This window comes from Monodon monoceros, unplaced genomic scaffold (assembly GCF_005190385.1).
Source record: "Monodon monoceros isolate NGI ecotype Baffin Bay Population unplaced genomic scaffold, NGI_Narwhal_1 Super_Scaffold_20, whole genome shotgun sequence".
NCBI lineage: Eukaryota > Metazoa > Chordata > Mammalia > Artiodactyla > Monodontidae > Monodon > Monodon monoceros.
Genome location: NW_021703777.1, coordinates 104,081,425 through 104,105,600, shown reverse-complemented (window position 1 = coordinate 104,105,600; position 24,176 = coordinate 104,081,425). Strand labels below are relative to the sequence as shown.

The 24,176-nt window shown below is 34.2% G+C and overlaps 1 protein-coding gene across 2 annotated transcripts in view; it reads left to right on the top strand.

Annotated features, from left to right (window-relative positions):
• The window catches only part of TBCK (TBC1 domain containing kinase), a 228,335-nt gene that overhangs the window by 124,680 nt on the left and 79,479 nt on the right, over positions 1-24,176 (top strand). For both annotated transcript variants that reach the window (XM_029235214.1, XM_029235215.1), the window contains exons 21-22: positions 1,792-1,828; positions 2,827-2,988. In XM_029235214.1, the coding sequence (XP_029091047.1) occupies positions 1,792-1,828; positions 2,827-2,988 (199 nt within the window). The remainder of the gene's footprint in view (positions 1-1,791; positions 1,829-2,826; positions 2,989-24,176) is intronic.

The following is a 24,176-nucleotide window of genomic DNA, read 5'->3' as shown; positions in this document are numbered from 1 at the left end:
TAGAAAGTGGTAATAGAAGGCATAAGCTTCATAAAAATTTTTTAATGAGACATTTTGGACATTTTTCAAATATCATCTCATTATGTTTCAAAAAATACTCAGTAAGGGTAACTCAACACTGATGAGGACTCTTCAAATCTTAGGAATATTTTATTCCTAAGAACAAAGTTCTCCTTTGAAAAGTAGACCTTTGAAATTAGCATGCTAGTACTGTGTTTGGATTAGGCATTGTCTTGAGTGTAGTCTTTGATGAAATGAAAATACTCTGTGGAATAAGCCTTGGCCAAAGGATCATCTGCAGCATTTGTAATAGATGTCATTATTTAATAGAATATTTGTGATAATAATTATAATTATCTAGATTCTCTTTTATTTTTTAAAATTTTTATTGAAGTATAATTGATTTACAATGTTGTGTTAGTTTCTAGTGTATAGCAAAGTGATTCAGTTTTATATATATATATATATATTCTTTTTTAGATTCTTTTCCATTATAGGTTATTACAAGATATTGAGTATAGTTCCCTGTGCTATACAGTAGGTCCTTGTTGGTTATCTATTTTATATACAGTAGTGTGTATATGTTAATCCCAAACTCATAATTTATCCCCCCTCCTTTCCCCTTTGGTAACTGTAAGTTTGTTTTCTATGTCTGTGAGTCTATTTCTGTTTTGTAAATAAGTTCATTTGTATCAGTTTTTTAGATTCCACATCTAAGCAATATCATATGATATTTGTTGTTCTCTGTCTGCCTTACTTCACTTAGAATGATCATCTCTAGGCCCATCCATGTTGCTGCATATGGCATTATTTCTTTCTTTTTTATGGCTGAGTAATATTCCATTGTATGTATATACCACATCTTCTTCATCCATTCATCTGTCATTGTACACTTAGGTTGCTTCCATGTCTTGGCTATTGTAAATAGTGCTGCAATGAACATTTGGGTGCACATATCTTTTTGAATTAGAGTTTTCTTCAGATATATGCCCAGGAGTGAGATTGATGGATCATATGGTAACTCTGTTTTTAGTTTTTTAAGGAACCTTCATACAGTTCTCCATAGTGGCTGTACCAATTTACATTCCCATCAACAGTGTAGGAGGGTTCCTTTTTCTCCACACCCCCTCCAGCATTTATTATTTGTAGACTTTTTGATGATGGTTATTCTGACCAGTGTGAGGTGATACCTCATTGTAGTTTTGATTTGCCTTTCTCTAATAATTAGTGATGTTGAACATCTTTTTATGTGCCTCTTAGCCATCTGTATGTCTTTGGAGAAACGTCTATTTAGAACTTCTGCCCATTTTTTGATTTTATTTTTATATAGAGCTGTGTGAGCTGTTTATATATTTTGGAAATTAATCTCTTGTCATTCGCATCATTTTCAAATATTTTCTCCCATTCCATAGTTTATCTTTTCATTTTGTTTATGGTTTCTTTTGCTATGCAAAAAAAGCTTTTCAGTTTAATTATGTCCCATTTGTTTATTTTTTTTTATTTCCATTACTCTAGGAGGTGGGTCCAAAAAAATATTGCTGTGATTTATGTCAGAGAGTGTTCTGCCTATGTTTTCCTCTAGGATTTTTATAGTATCCAACCTTACATTTAGGTCTTTAATCCATTTTGAGTTTATTTCTGCATATGGTGTTAAAGATTATGTTTTTAATCAGTGGAGTAGACCAAAACATAGAGCTTTTTTTACCATTCAGTTTACTGGAAGTCATTCTAATTATCTCTTTTATTTCCTCTTTATCCATCCCCTGCATCCCTATCTTTTTCCACTCATAGCTCTATGCCATCCCTTGGTTTCTCACCATGTTTACTCGTAAGTATCATTTTCCCTTTTCTTTCAATATTGTATTAGCAAAAGAACAGCTTCATTCTTCCCCAGTATATTATAGTTACAATAATACTAAGCAGATTTAATTACATGAGCATGCTTATGTAACTCTAAGGTAATATAGTTGGGTAGAAATTTTTTCCAATTGTTCTGACTACTAAATATCAAAAAGGTTGTTCTATAAGATGAAAACCTATCTGATATATCATGACATTCATAAAATCTCTGCCCTCTATTGAAAAATAAATTAATATTAACTATAGTATTTACATAGAGTTTTGGAAGGCAACTGTTACAACCAAATCAGACTCAATTTTTAGAGATTGTCTAATAACTAATACTTTTGTTATTTCCTATCCTAGAATTCCCCTAGAAATAAACAGTTTATGTGAATATGTAATACTTTAATCAGTTACAGATATTAATACAGTGGATATTCTGCTTAAATATGTACATTTGATTAATGGAATACAATATTTGAAGTAGATCTGTATGCACTGGCCTGGAAAGATGTTCAGAGTATTGATAAATGAAAAAAAGAAAGTTTCCAAAAATAAAAAATTGCTAATCAGATTTTTTTATGGGAATTTCAAAAAGCAGTTTTTAGAGTGCATAATAGAAATATAATGATACTGAATCTATAACAATACTAAAATTCTTCTAAGTATATAAACTTGTGAAAATAATATGACCTGAAAATTCTAGGAAGAAACAGAATGAATGTAACAGCTATACCAAGATTGATAGTGGTGGCTAGAAAATGTCATCTATTTGATCAATCTGATTATCAGTTTTTTAAGATGCCTTAGGAAGCAGTAAATCTACAAAGCCAAATATGCATTTTACAAAAAACAGTTTGCCAATATTTGTTCTGTAATAGTTTTGACCATAAGGGAATTACCATGTCTAGTAAAGTAGCTTGTTGTTGTTTTAATTTTTTATTTTTAATCTCAATTAATTAATTTATATTTGTCATTTTACAGATGTATTTCCACTGCACAAAATTTTCCACCTCTGGGATACCCTACTGCTTGGGAATTCCTCCTTCCCATTCTGTATCGGAGTAGCAATTCTTCAGCAGCTGCGTGACCGGCTTTTGTCTAATGGCTTTAATGAGTGCATTCTTCTCTTCTCTGATTTACCAGGTATAGATATATATAAATGGAATTACTAAGTGAAATTTAATTATAGGATAATGAGACATTCTTATAGCAATTTGCAAAAATAGTCGTACAAGCCTTCAGAATCTCTTCTGCTTGAGCCTCATCATCCATCTCTGAATTATCTCCCTTGTATAGTACCTGTTCTGCTGGCCCAGCATTGTAGATATAAAACTGGGTCATAATAGTTCACTATCATTTACTTTCATGTCAGTGATGCCATCAAAAAGGTAAAGGGCAGGGCGGTGGGGGCGGGTGGGGTGACACATTTGCCTTGCTTAGGATAGGCCTATTTATCTCCAACTGATAGAGAGTAAATAAAGGCCACTTGGGAAGGGGTTTGAGAATTTTATACAGAGATGTAATTCACATGGAACTTTGCTCTCTCCTATCCATAGCTGCTTGCTAACAGTTTGACAATTTGAGGAAAGGAGAAACCCTGTCCTCTTGGGAGAGCAAGTCACACTCCAGGGAAATTCCATTTATACAATGCAGGATAGTAAGTCAAGCTATATATTGTATTCATAAGTGAGGAGCTTGTAAGTTTAGGAGTTGAATGCTTAAGTGTAGAAATATTGAATGTAACTATGGTTTAAGCTTTTATGCTTTCGCTGAAAAGATGAAAGTAATATGGTTACATAGGATATAACAATCTGTGGAAGAAAAAAACTAAACTACATTTTTGTGGAAACCAAAATGTTTTTCAAGTAGAAAAATTCTGCTTTCTTCAAATAGCATTTCATTGGCTCCAACCCTTCTATGTGTTTACTGCTGTTCTCCATATTTTCAGGCAGCCACAAGTGATTGCTGAAAATAAACACACTTAAAATTATCCAAGAGATAAATTTGTCTAAAAATCAAAGTATAAAAGAAAAGTACCTTAATGCTATATATTTAATAAGTACTCTCAAAAGAAATAAGAAACCTGATGCCTAGAAATAGAGACACAGATGCAGAGAACAAACATATGGACACCAAGGGGGGAAAGGGGCGGGGGGGGGGGGGGTGGTGGTGGTGGGATGAATTGGGAGATTGGGATTGACATGTATACACTAATATGTATAAAATAGGTAACTAATAAGAACCTGCTATATAAAAACTAAATAAAATAAAATTCAAAAAAAAAGCCAACTGTGAGGACTTACACTACAATAAACCTTCAAAGGGATACAAGCTTTCAGTTATAAGTTCTGAGGATCTAAAAGACAACATGGTGACAGTAGTTAATAATACTGTATTGTATGCTTGAAATTTGCTAAGAGTAGATCTTAAGCATTCTTCCCACAAAACAAAAATAGTAACTATGTGAGGTGATAACTGTGTTAAGTTAATGTGATTGTGATAATAATTCCACAAAGTATATGCATATCAAATCATCCTGTTGTACATTTGAAATATGTACAATTCTTTATGTCAATAATGCTGGAGGAAAAACTAAAAAAAAAAAAAGAAGAGAAAAGAAACCTGCTGCCTACCCCAATTTTTATTTTTAGTGGATTATCTCTACCTGGTAGTTATCATCTTTCTGTTGTTGAAAATCTTCATCCTTTTGGGGAAAATAATAGCAAAAATTATTGGATTTATTTTAAAACTTCTACTTCCCCTTTCCCCCCAAATTAAAAGTATTCACCATCAGCTTTCTAACTTATCAAACTTTAATTAAAGTTAATTATTTCTTGTATCAACAAATAGTAGTTTAGTTCTTATGTTTTTTTTTCTGGGAGATTCTTTATGGAAATCAAGTTCTCTCTCTTTTTTTCCTATTGGTGTTGAACAGTTACAGAAAAGCTAGTTTTGCAAACTACAAATACTGTCTGTACCGTGCAGATATTTTCCTGTTGTTTCTAAATTGCCAAAGTAAGCAGAGGATGATTGATTAGATTTAAAAGAATTTTTCTGGTCAGGTCTAAAAAATATATGTTAGGAATGATGATTGTGCATTTTCAAGTAAAGTAAATTTAATACCTTTCCAATTTTGTGCATAAATATTCCAGTTATACACTAGTGAAGGAATCTGTTTTCATATTGTATAGGCAGATTAGTGGTAATTCTGCTTGTACATTAGAATAAAGTCATTATTTCTGAAATCAGAAAGTAAGAGTATATGTTTGTTAGAACTGACTCATTGAAAAGGTAAACACTACTTACTTTTGAAAGTAGGGTGCCTCTATTGATGTGAATTGCATTGATCCTCAGTGCCATTATTCTGGCTCATCATTTACTTGGTCACTATATGATTCCAGTTGGGGAAGAAAAAAGTTTATAAGAAAAATGTGACTTAAGAAAAAAGAAGGGTGGAGGGGTTAAATGTAAACTTTGCCTTTAAGTACACCTGTGTTTCCTTTTATTTTTAATCACAGTGCACTTATTTGGGATGTCTTTCCTAATTAGATCTAATAGATGTCTTTTTTCATCGTGTTGAGCCCACTAACTGTACTTGATGCTTGAAGGAACTGGGAAGTGGTCATGGGAAGTCCTAAAAAGTGAATCCAGATTAATATACACACAAACACACTGAATGTGCCTTTTCTAAGCAAAATATTATGTGACATAAGCTTGGAACATGTTTGAAAGAAAGAAAAAAACATTTTTTAAGTCTACAAAATGAGAAGAGATAGGCTAACTCCATATTTCACCTTAATTCTTGAGATAGACTTTGTAGATAAAGATAGGTTAGGATTAAACATTAATTTGAATTTATTAAATATATTGTGCTTTACTGAAATCCCCACTTAACTGAGTTTAAAAGCATAAGTAATCAATCAGAACAAATTTAACTAAATTCTTTGCTGAAGCAGATTAGCAAATTCACTGTTCAGAACATCTGTTGACAGTAATATGATGGAATCACCATCCAGTTGGTAACCTTGTAAACAAAATAACCTCGCATTTTTTTTTAAGTTGTCCCTTTCTAGTTGTTTCTTTCTACAAAGAGGGGCCCAATAGCCTAGTGGTTAAGAGCATGGAATGTGGAGCCAGATAACCTGGGTTTTAGGTCCTAGCTCTACCCCTTACAGTTGTGTGACCTTAGGGACATGACTTAACCTCTTTGTATCTGTTTCCTTAACCCTGCTTGTATGAAAATGATAATTGTACCTACCTAATAGGATTGTTGTGCTAAATAAATCAGTACAACTTAGAGCAGTGCCTGGCAAAGAGCAAGTGCTATGTAAGTGATTATTATTATTAATGTTATTACCATCATCATCATTATTATGATTTTCCTCACTTTTTCCTTTCTATCATGACTGCTTTCCTATTGGTAAAATAAATGAAGCAATCACCCCATTTGGCTTTTTCTATGTATTATTGAGGTAGCTATCAATCATATAGATTTCCTTATTAGCAGAAGCAATGGAGAATTACCTAAGAAGTCAAGTAAGCCTTCAATATATATATATGTATGTATATTATGACTAAGAAGAACATCTCTTTTCATTGCTCAGAGACAACATAGTATAGTAGATAGCACAGTCTTTGGAGTCAAGACATACGGGTTTGAGTCCTAATTGCACTACTCACTACCTGTGTGAATTGGGAAACTTTCAGTATGGTTCTGCCACTGAAAAGAGTGAACTGTAGAGTGAAATAGACATGAGTTTACTTCCCAGCTCTGGCATATAGTAGCTGTGTGAACCTGGACAAGTTGTTAACCTCACTGGAAAGAGAATCCTATACATTATGAAAGTTTCAGTGAAATGGAGATAAAAATATCTGCTTTAGTGTTAGGGTGAGCATGAAAGATAATATGCATAATGTACCTGACGCAAAACCTGGTACCAAATATGCATAACTATTTCTTAAAGTACATGTAGCATGTACTTTATTTTATGTATTTTATTTTATGTATGTTAAACATGCAAAGAATGTGTAACATTCAATCTTTGTAAGTTCCCTCTCCTTTCTTCCTCCTTTTCTTAACTTCATACTAACCCTTTAGTTCTTGAAGAGAGAACACAGCAGAAAGGCATTATTATTTTTGCCAAAAACTGCTTCCAACTTCAGTTCCCTTTAGTAAATGGTATAGTGTGATGTCACATTACAAAGAAGTACAAGTGGTGCTAGAAAATTTTGCTGAAAGTTCTTGACATGTATTGGTTTGTGTGTCATTTCAGTACTAAAGGAAATAACCATGAGAGCAGTCTATTTGGCATTTCTCATACAATCTCAAAATAGTGGTAGGGTATTTTGGAAGAAATACTGGGTTTTTCATAGCGCCATCCAACACTGGATGTTGGCTACAGTTTCCAAGGTTACCACCTTGTAAGCCCAACTATAGGATGAGGTCCGTCATCCTTCAGCCTGTTCTCTGATATGATTCTGCTAGAGTGTCCATCTGGCTGACTTAAAAAAAAATTTTTTTTGAGGATACACCCAAACAGTATTCAAGATGAGTATGATAATCTGAATAAAACCAAAATGGTAATAATTTTAGAGTGGATTTATAATGGCTGAGATGTTTAAATGCTTTTTTGTTTTGTTGGTGTATTTCCTTTGTACAGTTGAAAATTAATTCAATATATTTATGTCATTATGGTTGAAATAAATTCTTAGAATGCATATCTGTATACCTCTGGACATCTTCAAAGATAGGAATTTTTCGAAGTAGGAAAGAAGTTTTTCTTAGAGAACCTATACAAAGAAATTGGGAAATCTGTGTGGAAGAACGCTTAATTTATTCTCAGAGATTAAAATAGTTACTTTACCATTAAAAGAAAAAAATACGTACATATAAACTATTTTTGAAGGAAATACTGAGTATATTGAAGGGACTTGAGCATAGGAAAAGTAAATCCTTTTTGCAGGAAGAAATCAACAGTTGGCTGAAACATCTTAGTTGTGTGATGTATGTTTTATTACAGAAGCTTAATTAAAAGAAAACGTTTTAAATAAAATTTTAAGGTGTTATCTCAATATTACCTACATACTTTACAATAGAATTCATTTTCAACACATACATGAAAAATACCAGTAGTATCTATTATGTAGCACTTCACTAATTCCTCAAAAATGTTGTATTAATATCTTAAGTAGCTAGGAAAGGGTACTTATCTTTTCTGACTTAAGACAATTTTGTAATGCAGTCTTTATCATTATTTAGCATAGCATGGAATATTTCATGAAAACCATCCTTTTTTTTTTTTTTTTTTTTTTTTTTGTGGTACGTGGGCCTCTCACTGTTGTGGCCTCTCCCGTTGTGGAGCACAGGCTCTGGATGCGCAGGCTCAGTGGCCATGGCTCACGGGCCCAGCCGCTCCGCGGCATGTGGGATCTTCCCGGACCGGGGCACGAACCCGTGTCCCCTGCATCGGCAGGCGGCCTCTCAACCACTGCCCCACCAGGGAAGCCCAAAATCATACATTTTTTGAGCCACACAGTTATGTACCAGATTGCGTAAGATCTATAATAAGAAATACAAGCCATTTTTTTGGAAATCGATGAGAATGAGAGAGTGAGGAGGAAATTCAATTTAGTTTATGAAATCATAGATTTTTAAGGTACTTTTGACAATCCCTGTGGTAGGAGAGTGGGAAAGAAGGTCAATGAGAAGTGATCTGGGTTTTCTGTTTTCCATTCTTTTTCTTTCCTTTTTTTTTTTTTTTTTTGAATGGGGGTGGGGTTCAGTGAACAGTTTCTTGCTTACATTTAGGGATAAATATAAATTAAATAGGATTTTCGTAATATAATGTAATCTCCCAATTGTAAACAGTGGCCCACATTTTTAAAAACTGTAACACTTGAGCCAAGTATAAATGATTGTAGCCAGTAGGCTACTAATGACTCCTTTATTAAATAAATAGTTATAATGGTGATAAGTGCTACAGAAAGCAATAGGAATTTATAACAGGACATTACCAAGTCTGAGGGAGGTAAAAAACCTTCTCTAAGAGAGTGATGTTAAAGGTAATATCTGAAATTAATCGACATTAGAATGTGAGAAGTGGAGAGAGGGGAGAATCTTCTAGATGGCAGGAAAAAAATGCTTGAAACCCCCCAAATAACTAAAGGAATTGGAGTGGTATACTTAGTGCAAAAGGGAAAGTGATTAGAAAAGAGAATGGAGAGGTGGACAAAGAGGTCATGGGGGATCTTATAAGCCACGTTAGGGATATTTAAAAATAAATTTGTAGAAGTATTTTTTCAGTGTTTTTGAAAGAATGAAAAAGTATCCCTGAAAAGAACATCAGGTCCCAAAATTGAATGCCATATTGATATTTGTGGAGCATTCTGGTCCCTGAACATTCCTTTCAAGGAGCTCTATCATGAGCAAAAAGCAAAGGATTCTTAACATAAGTGCCCCCAGTAGGTATCCATAATTCCTTTTTTCTGGCTTGTGGAGAGCTGACCAGGTGAAAAAGTAGAGCAATGGTAGTACCCAGTTATTCAGTGAAGGTTTTGTATTGTCAGCCCTCTAAGATTTGATACCATTTTACTTGAAGCTGAGAATCCATAATTATTCACATTTTCTGCTTATAGCTACGTAATGTTAATGCATGTATATTTCTAAGCACATCTTCCTGGAATTACAAAAGGACAATCATAATGGAAATTAAATACGGAGATTTTAGCTATGGTCCTCCTCTTCCCACCACACCCATAAAAATTACATGTTAAGATTTTGATGGAATATTAAATTCTTCTGAGTTTAAAAAAGGTCAGGGATAGATGAAAGAGTAGTTAATGTGTTTTTATTAACATGATCGTATAGTCAGTGAAATAAAAATCATGAAAATTTATTTTTAAAATCTCATTAGGTTATTATCACCTTGTTGGGGGGGGGAATACCAAATTATTTTTGGGAAAAGGAGAAAATTTGAAAGCAGATGTTAGAATACATGACTTCCAAGCTGAAAATAAATGTTTATGAAAAACACAAAGCCAGTAGAATGAGTCGTAAAGATTCAAATTGTGAGCTGAATCTCAGAAGCCAGAAAAATTCTTTTAACACTGAACTAGTTGTTGCTCTTGAAGCATACCACTAATTTTGCAGTATGTAAATAGTTTATAAAGTTAAAGGTCTGTCATGTGTTGGGAACTATAATGAAAAATAAGGTCAGGGTTGATCAGAATTTTCTACTTACCTTGAAAGTTGACAGTAGATTAGAGTACTAACACACCTTAAACCTGGTCCGGAGGTTTCAAGGCTCTTCTCCATAGGAAAGCGGTTTGTTTTATGATTGACAGGGATTCTGCTTTCTGAATTTTTTTGAGTAGTACAGAAATTATCTTATAGTTTCAATCAGTGATTAAACATACTTTGTTTCAAGATATCAATGATGGAAATTGTTTATATTTGTTTTATTGTTGAGTGTTTATATGTGCCTTAGGTTTGCAAGACAAAAAAATAAACAGAACAATTTACACTTTCAAAGTATCTTAAAAGTAATCAACCTCAAAATCTTGGAAAGTTAGAAGTTATGTTTAAAATTTCCCCGTATATACTGCTGATGGATAATGCAAATAATAATGTAAGGACCAGAATGTGTATATATGTCATACCTAAAATGACATTTAACATACATTGTTGCATATGTGATTTTTATTTTAATAATATAATACTACTCATGGGTCCCATTTCTTCTCCCTCCTCTACCTAGCCTTATATTTCTGTACAAAAGTGAAAGTACAGTTGACCCTTGAACGATGTGGGGGTAGGCGCACCTTTCCTCCCCACAGTTGAAAATCCAGGTCTAATTTACAGTCAGCCCTCTGTATACCAGTTCCTCTGTATTTGAGGTTCCTCCATACCCACTGTTGCTTCAGTATCTGCGGTTCTGCATTCACAGATTCACCCGACCGTGGATTGTGTAGTACTGTGATATTTACTGTTGAAAAATACCCATGTATAAGTGGACCTGTGCAATTCAAAGCCCATGTTGTTCAGGGGTCAGCTGTAATCTGATGTGCTGCCTATCTTAAATGGTGATCTTCAACAGAATAGAAAATAACTTCTTACCACATGTCTCCTCCAAGTGTGAGTGTGCTGAGTCAAAACAAATAAAATTAAAAAACAAGCTAATAAACTAGATTAGAGCAAAAGAAGAGAGATAGTATGCCAATGTGTTTATAGGCTAGTTAGTCAGTGTTATGTAACGTAGAGGAAATAAGAGTTTTATTTTAAGAAACTACATTGAATTACTTTGAAAAATGTAAACCAGTTCAATCCTTCAGTACAAGCATATATCAGTCATAAGAAAAATGCTTATTGAACTTGAACACAAGGTTCTGTTGCCAAAAAAAATCAGATTTCCAGTTTTGTTTTGGATTCACTATTAAGTGTAAAAGAAAAAGAGAAAAAGATTTTTACTGCTGATCTGGTGCTAAATCTTGCAAGCTGCTGCATTGTTCTTTTTTCTGAAGTGAGCTGTGTGCCATTATCAACACCAGCTGTTTTGCATCATAGTATCTACCTACTCAACTGCTAAATGATAAAGACAATTATGTTAAGAATAGAAAACAGTTTAAGTATCCATATATCAGTAATGCTGATTGCATTTCCAACTTTTTGTCACTTCATTGTAGGCATTAAGTATCAGAGATGATAAATGCTTAGTAAAATGTGCCAGTAAGTGCATGCACATATCATGGATTTGAAAGGCTGAGTGAATTAAAGTAGTAGCCCAGTAACATTGTACCATCCTTTCCCCTTAGACTGCATAACCAAGATTGTGTTTATAAAATATATTTAGTCATTCATTCAACAAATATTTAGGTGTGTGTGTATATAATGTGTATATGTATGTATATGTATAATTAATAATCTTACTACTGGTTTATCATTCCTGTACTGGCCCAGAGCATTCATGCCTAATTATTTAAAGGTGATCCAATGGTACCCTGTAACTATGACAAACACACCTAATTTGAATTATATTAATTACATATAGTATTACCTCCTGATTCCATTAAGTCACCTGACTAGTTTGTGCATTAGTTCTTCAATTTTTCAGTGAGGAAATTCAACTTCCCTCTCAGAATTGCTCTGTAAAATCAATAGGATTTAGAATCCAGTGAAATGTTAGGTGTGTGAATGTATTCATACATCTTAACTGAGGTGGGAAGTGGGGACAAGTTAGGGATGAGTGAGTGGGCCTGGTACTGGGAAAGATAGTAACGTTCTAGCTGTGTGCTTAAGATGTTTATGGGGCACCTAGATAAAAAAACTGAGGCACTGATAGGGATTTTGAGTGACAAAAAGACAAGTATAATTTAAGATTAGTCAGAGACTAAAATTTCATCTGATATCCTTTTTTTGTCTCCCCTATTATCTTTGGGTTTTCCTAAAGGCTCCTTAAATAAGGTCTGAGACATGCAGTTCCCCTGTTATTATACAGGAGCCCTATTGATGTGTAGGGAAGGGGAAGTGTTCTATATTCCTATAATTAGGTCTCAGTCTTTCATTGAGCCTGTGCCCCAGGCTGTGACCTTCACAAGTGCTTCCTCTTGCCGGGGAGAAGGGGGAAAGGGACCCTTAGGTGAGTCAAGAAGGCTGGAGGGGCTGGAGTTAGGTATTTTCCTTCCCCCAGGTCACTTAGGCTCTGGTGAAATAGTTTCCTCTGAGGGCAGGCCTTCTAAGGAGGACAAAATTATCTGGGCATATTTTCCATGGCTGCTTTTCCCTGCTCCCTGCCAGAAGCACAGGGAGATTTTTTGTGATCCTCATGATGTTTAAAGCATGAATTGAACTAAGAATTTGAAAAGGAGCACATAACAGGGATATATCATCCAAAAATATTATATAGATTAATAATAGTGTCAGTAAGGCTAAACCCCAATATATGTGGGTTTATGAAAAATACCACATTTAGAACAAAAGGCAAGGCAAGGGTAGACTTGGGAAACATTCAATAATATTTATCAGTGAGACTCATCATCTTTGCTTTAGTAGTTTTGAACTGAGAAGCACCTAAAGTGGATAAATTGGTTGTCAGGAAATTTTGACCACTTTCTGTGAGACCTTAGGATAGGTAAGCTTATTCATTCAACACTTGTTTAATAAACACAATTATATGACAGACACAGTACTGTGCACCAGAGCCATAAAGATAAGACATAGTACCAGCCCTGTAGGAGGATGGGAAGAAGACATTGGAGGCTTAGAAAATAGCATAAGGATGACACAGATGTGTGTGACTGCATGACCATCATAATTTAAGTAGGATGCTAATAGAGTGACTAGAGGGTAGGATGAGAGATAACTAGAGTGGGTGGGCTGGGGAAATACTGCTGATGGTGGTGATAGTAATCGGTGAAAAGACAGAGTCCTGATTTTGAGGACCTTGTATGACATGCTGAGGAATTTGGATTTTATTCTATATGCAATTAGAAAGTGTTAAACAGAAAAATGACTTGATCAGATTTATATTTTAGAAAAAATGATTCTAGGTGTAGTGTGAAAAATGGATTGAACACTTCTAAAATGCTATAATTCTAAGTAGCGGAAAGAGAGCAGCTGGCCAGGGATAAGTTCAAGAATATGGTAAAGTAGTATCTATTGAAATTTAGATCTTTACCAAAATAATTTACATGACAAAGTCCCAAGAGAACTTTCAGATGCTGTCTCTCTTTAGCACCTGTAAAATCTTAGTAAGTTAGTCTCTCACTGCAGATTTCTTCTGTTTGAGAATCCTCTTTAGTAATAACATTCTATCCGTATGTTCCTTGAACTGCACTTGGTACTCATTGCAAATAATCTTAAAATGTGGATCAGTGAGTTATTCAAGATTATTGGGTGTTTCTTTAGAAGGCTGTAATATACTTCATCTCAGTACATTAAATGGTGATAGAGGCGCTATCAACCTGAGGATGTCATGGGATACTGTCCTTACAATTTACCTTTTGGAGAATGCTTCATAATGTATATAGTTTATTCCATTAACCCCTATTAGTAAGATAAGCACTCTTACAGTTTTCTGTCTTTTCAACAGTGAATATTCTATTGTATTATTGTGGGCATGTTTTCATGTCATAGACCGTCCTAGAATGCTTCTCACCTTCTTTTTATAAATAAACTCTTTGTGTCAAAAAAAAGAAGTCATTGTTGAGACAGGTAGATTAACTGGTTGCAGATCACCCTTATTGTCTTGGATGTTAAAGAAATTATTCAAATGTTCTAAAATTTTTAATAGTATAATAAATGATTCTGTGTAATTGAACAATTAATATATAACCCCAAATCTAGCCTCTATATTCTGATCCAACTGAAAATTTCACATAGACATACACACACACACACAACTTTATACGAAAAGAAGATGCACAGACCTTGTGCTTTCTTTTTTTGTATATTTCTCTCAATATTTAGACATGTCTTTAATTAAAATAAGATTTACAGATGAACATACAGGGCTTAATTAACAATTCAGTACATCTTTGACAGTTATAAACATCCATGTAACCAACACTCTCAATCAAGATATAGAATATTTGCATTGCCCCAGACAGTTCTCTCATGTCACCACCCTCCTAGTCAATGACCACTCCCCCATTACCAGCCATTGTTCTGACTGTAAAAGCAACAGCTTTTAGAGACTACAGTGCATTGGCTATTTACCAAGTCTGGTGTGGGGAGGGCAGCATTTTCGCATGAGGCCTGCTAGGTAAAGGCTTTGAAATTGTCCATGGTTGAGCCTGAAAAATCATGTATAGATTTTTGTCTAGGAGCCAGACTCCTCAGATAATGTATCGTCTCTAAGATATGTTTGCCTATTTCAATTTCATTAAGATATTCTCATATGTTCTCTTCTGGAAGCTTTATTATTATAATTTTTATGTTTTGGTCTATGATCCCATTGATTTCATTATATGGTATGAGTTTGAATTTCATTTTTTGTGCCATTTATTTATTCAATTATTTCAGCTCCTTTTGTTGATAAGGCTCTCCTTTTCCTATTAAAGTGCCCTGCTCTGAATTTTTGTCAAAAAATCTACAACAAAACTTATGGTAGTTTGATTGGAATTGCTTCAAACTATAGATCAAATTTAGGCAGAATTGCAGTTTTATCAATATTGAATCTTCCAATCCATGAACATGGTATATCTCCATTTATTTAGGTCTTCTTTAATTTCCCTCAGCAATGTCTGTAGTTTTCAGTGTAATATTTTGCTTATTCTTTGTTAAATTTATTCTTAGATATTTTGTGCTTTTGATTCTAGTTTACATCAAATTTTAAAATTTATTTTCCAATTATTTGTCAATAGTACATAGAAATTCAATTGATTTTTCTATCATTGTATCATTCAACCTGCTAAATGCACTTACTAGTTCTTATAGTTCTGTAGATTCCTTAGGTTGTTTTTTTTTCTAAATATAAACAACCAATTGTCTGAGAATAAAGACAGTTTTATTTCTTCTTTTCTAATTCTTATGCCTTTCTGTTATTTTTCTTATTTTATTGCACTGACTAGACCTTCAATACATGTTGAATAACATTGGGGGAAACAGACATTCTTACCTTGCTCCCACTCTTAGGAGAAAAAAAATATTTCACTAACAAGTTTGATGTCAGCTGTAGATTTTTCATAATACCCTTATCAGATTGAGGAAGTTCACTTCTTTTCTTTGTTTGCTGAGTGTTTATAATGAATGGGTATTGAATTATGTCAAGTTTCTTCAGCATCTATTATGAAAATCATATGGTGTTTCTCCTTAATTATGTTAAGTTGGAAAATTACATTAATTGATATTCAGCTCAGGATTCCTGAGTGTGACATAATAAGAACTATATATGTGGGGGTGTTTTTTATTCTTTTTTTTATTTTTGAATTTTATTTTTTATACAGCAGGTTCTTATTAGTTATCTATTTTATACATATTGCTGTATATATATCAATCCCAATCTCCCAGTGCATCCCACCACCACCCCTGCCCACTTTCCCCCCTTGGTGTCTGTACCTTTGTTCTCTACATCTGTGTCTCTATTTCTGCCTTGCAAACCAGTTCACCTTTTCTGCATTCCACATATATGCATTAATATATGATATTTGCTTTTCTCTTTCTGACTTGCTTCAGTCTGTATGACAATCTCTATGTCCATCCATGTCTCTACAAATGACCCACTTTCATTCCTTTTTATGGCTGAATAGTATTCCATTGTATATATGTACCACATCTTCTTGATCCATTCGCCTGTTGATGGGCATTTAGGTTGCTCCCATGACCTGGCTATTGTAAATAGTGCTGCAGTAAACATTGGTGTGCATGTGTCTTTTTGAATTATGGTTTTCTCAGAGTATATGCCCAAAAGGGGGATTACAAGGTCATATGATAGTTCTAATTTTAGTTTCTCAAGGAACCTCCGTACTATTCTCCATAGTGGTTGTATCAATTTATATTCCCACCAACAGTGCAAGAGGGTTCCCTTTTCTCCACACCCTCTCCAGCATTTGTTGTTTGTAGATTTTCTAATGATGCCCATTCTAACCGGTGTGAGGTGATCCCTCGTTGTAGTTTTAATTTGCATTCCTCTAATAATTAGTGATGTTGAGCAGCTTTTCATGTGCCTCTTGGCCATCTGTATGTCTTCTTTGGAGAAATGTTTATTTAGGTCTTCTGCCCATTTTCTGATTCGGTTGTTTGTTTCATTAATATTGAGCTGCATGAGCTGTTTATATATTTTGGAGGTCAATCCTTTGTCTGTTGATTCATTTGCAAATATTTTCTCCCATTCTGAGGGTTGTCTTTTCATCTTGCTTATAGTTTCCTTCGCTGTGCAAAAGCTTTTAAAAGTCATTACGTCCCATTTGTTTGTTTTTATTTCCATTTCTCTAGGAAGTGGGTCAAAAAAGATCTTGCTGTGATTTATGTCAGAGTATTCTTCCTATGTTTTCCTCTAAGAGTTTTATAGTGTCTGGTGTTACATTTAAGGCTTTAATCCATTTTGAGTTTACTTTTGTGTATGGTGTTAGGGAGTGTCATAATTGCATTCATGTACATGTAGCTGTCCATTTTTCCCAGCACCACTTATTGAAGAGACTGTCTTTTCTCCATTGTACATCCTTGCCTCCTTTGTCATAGATTAGTTGACCATAGGTGTGTGGGTTTACCTCTGGGCTTTCTATCCTGTTCCATTGATGTATATTTCTGTTTTTATGCCAGTACCATATTGTCTTGATTACGATAGCTTTATAGTATAGTCTGAAGTCCAGGAGTCTTATTCCTCCAGCTCCATTTTTTCCCACAAGATTGCTATGGCTCTTCAGGGTCTTTTGTGTCTCCACACAAATTTTAAGGTTTTTTTGTTCTACTTCTCTAAAAACTGCCATTGGTAATTTGATAAGGATTCCATTGAATCTGTAGATTGCTTTAGGTAGTATAGTCATTTTCACAATATTGATTCTTCCAATCCAAGAACATGGTATATCTCTCCATCTGTTTGTATCATCTTTGATTTCTTTCATCTGTTTCTTATAGTTTTCTGAGTACAGGTCTCTTACCTCCTTAGGTAGGTTTATTCCTAGGTATTTCATTATTTTTGTTGCAATGGTGAATGGGATTATTCACTTAATTTCTCTTTCTGATCTTTTGTTGTTAGTGTATAGGAATGCAAGAGATTTCTGTGTGTTAATTTTTTTGTATCCTGCAACTTTACCAAATTCATTGATTAGCTCCAGTAGTTTTCTTGTGGCATCTCTAGGATTCTCTATGTATAGTATCATATCATCTGCAAACAGTGACAGTTTTACTTCTTTTCCAATTTGTATTCCTTTTATTTCTTTTTCTTCTCTGATTGCTGTGGCTAGGACTTCCAAAACTATGTTGAATAATAGTGGCGAGAGTGGACATCCTTGTCTTGTTCCTGATCTTAGAGGAAATGCTTTCAGTTTTACACCATTAAGAATGATGTTTGCTGTGGGTTTGTCATATGTGGCCTTTATTACGTTGAGGTAGGTTCCCTTTATGCCCACTTTCTGGAGAGTTTTTATGATAAATCGGTGTTGAATTTTGTCAAAACTTTTTCTGTATCTGTTGAGATGATCATTTGGTTTTATTCTTCAATTTGTTAGTATGGTGTTTCACATTGGTTGATTTGAGTATATTGAAGAATCCTTTCATCACTGAGGTAAATCCCACTTGATCATGGTGTATGATCCTCTTAATATGTTGTTAGATTCTGTTTGTTAGTATTATGTTGAGGATTTTTGCATCTATATTCATTAGTGATATTGGTCTGTAATTTTCTTTTTTGTATCTCTTTCTGGTTTTGATATCAGGGTGATGGTGGCCTCATAGAATGAGTTTGGGGTGGTCCTCCCTCTGCAATTTTTGGGAAGAGTTTGAGAAGGATGGGTGCTAGCTCTTCTCTAAATGTTTGATAGAATTCACCTGTCAAGCCATCTGGTCCTGGACTTTTGTTCGTTGGAAAATTTTTACTCACATTTTCAATTTCATTACTTGTGATCGGTCTGTTCATGTTATCTATTTCTTCCTGGTTCAGTCTTGGAAGGTTATACCTTTCTAAGAATTTGTCCATTTCTTCCAGGTTGTCCATTTTATTGGCATAGAGTTGTTTGTAGTAGTCTCTTAGGATGCTTTGTCTTTCTTCAGTGTCCATTGTAACTTTTCCTTTCTCATTTATAATTTTATTGATTTGAGTCCTCTCCCTCTTTTTCTTAAGTCTGGCTAATGGTTTATCAATTTTATCTTCTCAAAGAACCATCTTTTAGTTTTATTGATCTTTGCTGTTGTTTTCTTCGTTTCTATTTCATTTATTTCTGCTCTGATCTCTATGATTTCTTTCCTTCTACTAACTTTGGGTTTTGTTTGTTCTTCTTTAGTTCCTTTAGGTGTAAGTTTATATTGTTTATTTGATATTTTTCTTTTTTCTTGAGGTAGGACTGTATTGCTACAAACTTCCCTCTTCGAACTGCTTTTGCTGCATCCCATAGGTTTTGGATTGTTGTGTTTTCATTGTCATTTATCTCTAGGTATTTTTTGATTTCCTCTTTGATTTCTTCAGTGATCTCTTGATTATTTAGTAACGTATTGTTTAGCCTACACGTCTTTGTTTTTCACGTGTTCTTCCCTGAAATTGATTTCTAATCTAATAGCATTGTGGTCAGAAAAGATGCTTGATATGATTTCAACTTTCTTAAATTTACCGAGGCTTGATTTGTGACCCAAGATGTGATCTATCCTGGGGAATGTTCCATGTGCACTTGAGAAGAAAGTGTAATCTGCTGTTTTTGGATGGAATGTCCTATAAATATCAATTAAATCTGTTTGGTCTATTGTGTCATTTAAAGCTTCTGTTTCTGTATTACTTTTCAGTCTGGATGATCTGTCCATTGGTGTAAGTGAGGTGTTAAAGTCCCCCACTATTACTGTGTTACTGTCGATTTCCTCCTTTATAGCTGTTAGCATTTGCCTTATGTAATGTGGTGCTCCTATGTTGGGTGCATATATATTTATAATTGATATATCTTCTTCTTGGATTGATCCCTTGATCATTATGTAGTGTCCTTCCTTGTCTCTTGTGACAGTCTTCATTTTAAAGTCTATTTTATCTGAGTATTGCTACTCCCCCTTTCTTTTGATTTCCTTTTGCATGGAATATCTTTTTCCATCCCTTCACTTTCATCTGTATGTGTCCCTAGGTCTGAAGTGTCTCTTGTAGACAGCATATATATGGGTCTTGTTTATGTATCCATTCAGCGAGCCTGTGTCTTTTGGTTGGAGCATTTAATCCATTCATGTTTAAGGTAATTATCTCTATGTATGTTCCTATTACCATTTTCTTAATTGTTATGGATTTGTTTTTGTAGGTCCTTTTCTTCTCTTGTGTTTTCCACTTAGAGAAGTTCCTTTAGTATATGTTGTAGAGCTGGTTTAGTGGTGCTGAATTTTCCTAGCTTTTGCTTGTCTGTAAAGCTTTTGATTTCTCCATTGAATCTGAATGAGATCCTTGCCGGGTATCATAATCTTGGTTGTAGGTTCTTCCCTTTCATCACTTTAAGTCTATCATACCACTCCCTGTGGCTTGTAGAGTTTCTGCTGAGAAATCAGCTGTTAACCTTATGGGAGTTCCCTTGTATGTTATTTGTCATTTTTCCCTTGCTGCTTTCAATAATTTTTCTTTGTCTTTAATTTTTGTCAATTTAATTACTGTGTCTCAGCATGTTTCTCCTAGAGTTTATCCTGCCTGGGACTCTCTGCACTTCCTGGACTTGGGTGGCTATTTTGTTTCCCATGTTAGGGAAGTTTTCCACTATAATGTCTTCAAATATTTTCTCGGGTTCTTTCTCTCTCTCTTCTCCTTCTGGGACCCCTATAATGTGAATGTTGGTGCATTTAATGTCCCAGAGGTCTCTTAGGCTGTCTTCATTTCTTTTCATTCTTTTTCCTTTATTTTGTTCTGTGAGAATGAATTCCACTATTCTGTCTTCCAAGTCACTTATCCGTTCTTCTGCCTCAATTATTCTATTGATTCTTTCTAGTGTATTTTTCATTTCAGTTATTGTATTGTTCATCTCTGTTTTTTTGTTCTTTAATTCTTCTAGGTGTTTTTTCTTTAATTCTTCTAGGTCTCTGGTAAACATTTCTTGCATCTTTTTGATCTTTGCCTCCATTCTTTTTCCGAGGTCCTGGAGCATCTTCACTATCATTATTTTGAATTCTTTTTCTAGAAGGTTGCCTATCTCCACTTCATTTAGTTGTTTTTCTTGCTTTTTATCTTGTTCCTTCATCTTGTGCATAGTCCTCTGCGTTTTCATTTTGTCTATCTTTCTGTGAATATGGTTTTCATTCCACAGGCTGCAGAATTATAGTTCTTCTTGCTTCTGCTGTCTGCCCTCTGGTAGATGAGGCTATCTGAGAGGCTTCTGTATCTGGTTTTATATATCTGTTTTCTGCCCTTGTTTCTGACACAAATCTCCTAAATCCCTTAGAATTTCCTGGGTGATAGGAGCACCTTTTGTTCTAATGAGATGACTCTTGATGGGCTCCCTGAGAGCTTCAGTATGAGGATGGGTAATAAATCAAAGTTTGGAACTTTCAGTTCCACCCCCTATCCTCCTGGGAAGGGAGAGAGGCTGGAGATTGAGTTAATAATTACTCATGGGTATGTGATGAAGCCTCTATAAAAATAACTAAGCTAAAAGGTTTAGAGAGCTTCTGGTTTAGTGAACACATCCACATGCTGAGAGGTTCGCCTCATCCCTGAGGATAGAACCTCTGCCCTCAGGATCTTTATGAACATTGCCCTCTGTACCTCTTCATCTGGCTGTTTATTTGTATCTTTTATAATAAACTCATAAAAGTAAGTAAAGTGTTTCCCTGAGTTCTGTGCATTGTCATAGCAAATTATCAAACCTGAGAAGGGGTTTGTCAACTCTCAATTTATAAACAATTGATCAGAAGTACAGATGACATCCTTGGAGTTGTTACTGGCATCTGAAATGGAGGCAGTCTTGTGAGACTGAGCCCTTAACCTGCAGGGTCTGTGCTAATTCCAAGTAGTTGGTGTCAGAACTGAATTGAATTGTAGCATGCTCATCTGGTATCCAGAGAGTTGAAGAATTGATTGTTTGGTGTGAGGAAACACCCTACACATTTGATGTCAGAAGTATTGTGAATAGAAAAACAGTTTACCTTGCTGGGTTAATCCCTAGGATATACCTTTGTGTATTAGTTTTCTGTTGCTGCTGTAACAAATCACCACAAAGTGGCTTAAAACAAGACATATTTATTATCTTATACTTCTGGAGATCAGCAGTCCAAAATTATCCTTACTGGGCTAAAGTCAAGGTGTCAGCAGGGCTGATTCCTTCTAGAGGCTCTGAGGCTCCATTTCTGTTTTTGCCAACTTCTAGGGACCACCTGCATTCTTTTGTCTGTGCCCCTCCTCCATCTTTTAAGCCAGCTACATAGTATTGTCACATCTCTTTCTGCTCTCTCTGAACTGCTGCTCCTTCTTATACAATTACTTATAATTACATCAGACCCAGCTGGATAATTCAGCATGATCTCCCCATCTCATGATCCTTAGCTTAATCACATTTTCAAGGTTCTTTTGCCATATGAGGTAACATCCATAGGTTTTGAGGCTTAAAATATTTACATCTTTTACGGGGGCATTTTTCAGCCTACCACACTTAACTAATATTTTATTAAGGATTTTATGTCTGTGTGCATGAGATACTGGTTTTTAATTTCCTTATAATATCTTTCTCAGATTTTGTTTTATAATCTCAGGGTTATACTGGGTTGTGTGAGGATTATTTAAGGTTATACTCTTAAAACAAGTTGGGAGTATTCACTTTTCTTCTCTCTTCATAATAAATCTGTGTAAGATTGTTGGAAATTCTTCTTTAAATATTTGATAAATTTTATCAATGAAACCATATCGACCTGGAGTTTTCTTTTTGGGAATGTTTTAATTAAGAATTAATTTCTGTAAAGATATGTGACTACACAGATTGCCTATTTCTTCTTGTGTCAAATTGTGGTTCTGGTAAATTGCATTTTCCAAGGAGTTTGTATATTTTATCTACTTTCAAATTTATTTGCATAGAGTTGTTCATAATATTGCTTGGTATCCTTTTAATGTTTGATGCATCTGTAGTGATATCTCCTTTGTTTCCTGATATTGCTAATTTGCTTTTTTCTAGTCTTGATCATTCTTGCTAGGGTTTATCAATTTCACTAATATTTCTGTTTTTCTTTCTCTTCTTTTTTTTTTTTTTTGTCTTTTATTTCCTTTCATCTACTCTTTGGATTTAGTGTACTCTCTTTTTCTTACTGCTTAAGGACCAACCTTAGATCATTGAATTATAACTTTCATCTTTTCTAATATAAGTGCCTCTGAGCACTTCTTTAGCTACATTTGACAAATTTTGTTATGCTGTGTTTTCAGTATTATTGTTTCAAAAATATTTACTAATTTCCCTTGTGACTTTTTTGGTCAAAATTTTCATTTTAAAAACTTGTTGAAACTTACTTTATGTATGCTGATTGTCCATCTTATTAAACGTTCCACATGCACATTAAAATAATGTAGTTTTTAAGTGTAGTGCTGTATAAATGTCAAATAGGCCAACAGTAATGTTTCAGTCTTCTTTATCCTTACTGGGCTTTTCCCCTCTTTGTCCTGTAAATTATAGGAGGGAGATATTAAGCTCCTCAGCTATGACTGTGGATTTGTCTATTTCAACCTTAATGCTGTCAGCTTTTGCTTTTATATTTTGAAGCTCTCTTAAGGAATGCCTATAAACTTAGCATTGTTATGTCATCTTGAATTGAGTCTGTTATCATTATGCAATGTGCTTCTCTATCTCAGTAATACTCCTCATCTTGGACTCTGCTTTTTCTGATATTAGTGTAATCACATGAGCTTTCTTATGCTTAGTCCTTATATGGTATCTTTTCTATATTTTCAACCTTTAATTTTAAAACTTTATATATATATATGTGTATATATACATATACACATATACTGTGGCTTTAAATTTAAATATTGTATATTTAAAAGTTATCATGTTCAGACTTATAATTGTCTAGACATATGTTAGACATAATTTAGGCATATAATGTTTCTTGCTCTGTTTACTCAGTCTGATATTTATTTCCTTTTAAATAGAATATTCAGTCCATTTGCTTTTGATATGTTTATTCATATGGTTGGTTTTACTTCTAGTTGTTGCCTCTGCTCTGTGTTTCTCTTCTTCCTTTTCTGACTTCTTTGGGTTGATTAAATAGTTTTAACATTTCGTCTTAGTACCTTTATTGACTTTTAGTTTTGCCTTTTGAATTATCTTTTAGTTATTGTTCTACCGTCTATGATCTATGTCTTAACTTATCACACTTTACATAGAGTTCATATTGTACAACTTTATGGAAAATGTAAGAACTTTGCAACAGTGTTATTGCATTTACCTGCCATATATTGTACTGTTTTTGCTATATATTTTACATCTCCATTTGTAATAAACTCCACAATGTAATATTGTTATTTGAGCTTTAAATAGCTAATTGCCTTTTAAACATCTTAAGAGAAGCAAAAAGATAGATTTTTATATCAATATTTACCACCATATTTCCCATTATCATTGCTCTTCATTCCTTCCTTTAGACTTGTGTTTCCTCTTTAGTTTTGGTTTTTAGCAGGTTGACTCTGTTGTGCTACAGTGCAGGGCTCTCTGTATTTATCTTGATTTTAAGACCTATCAGTAGATTT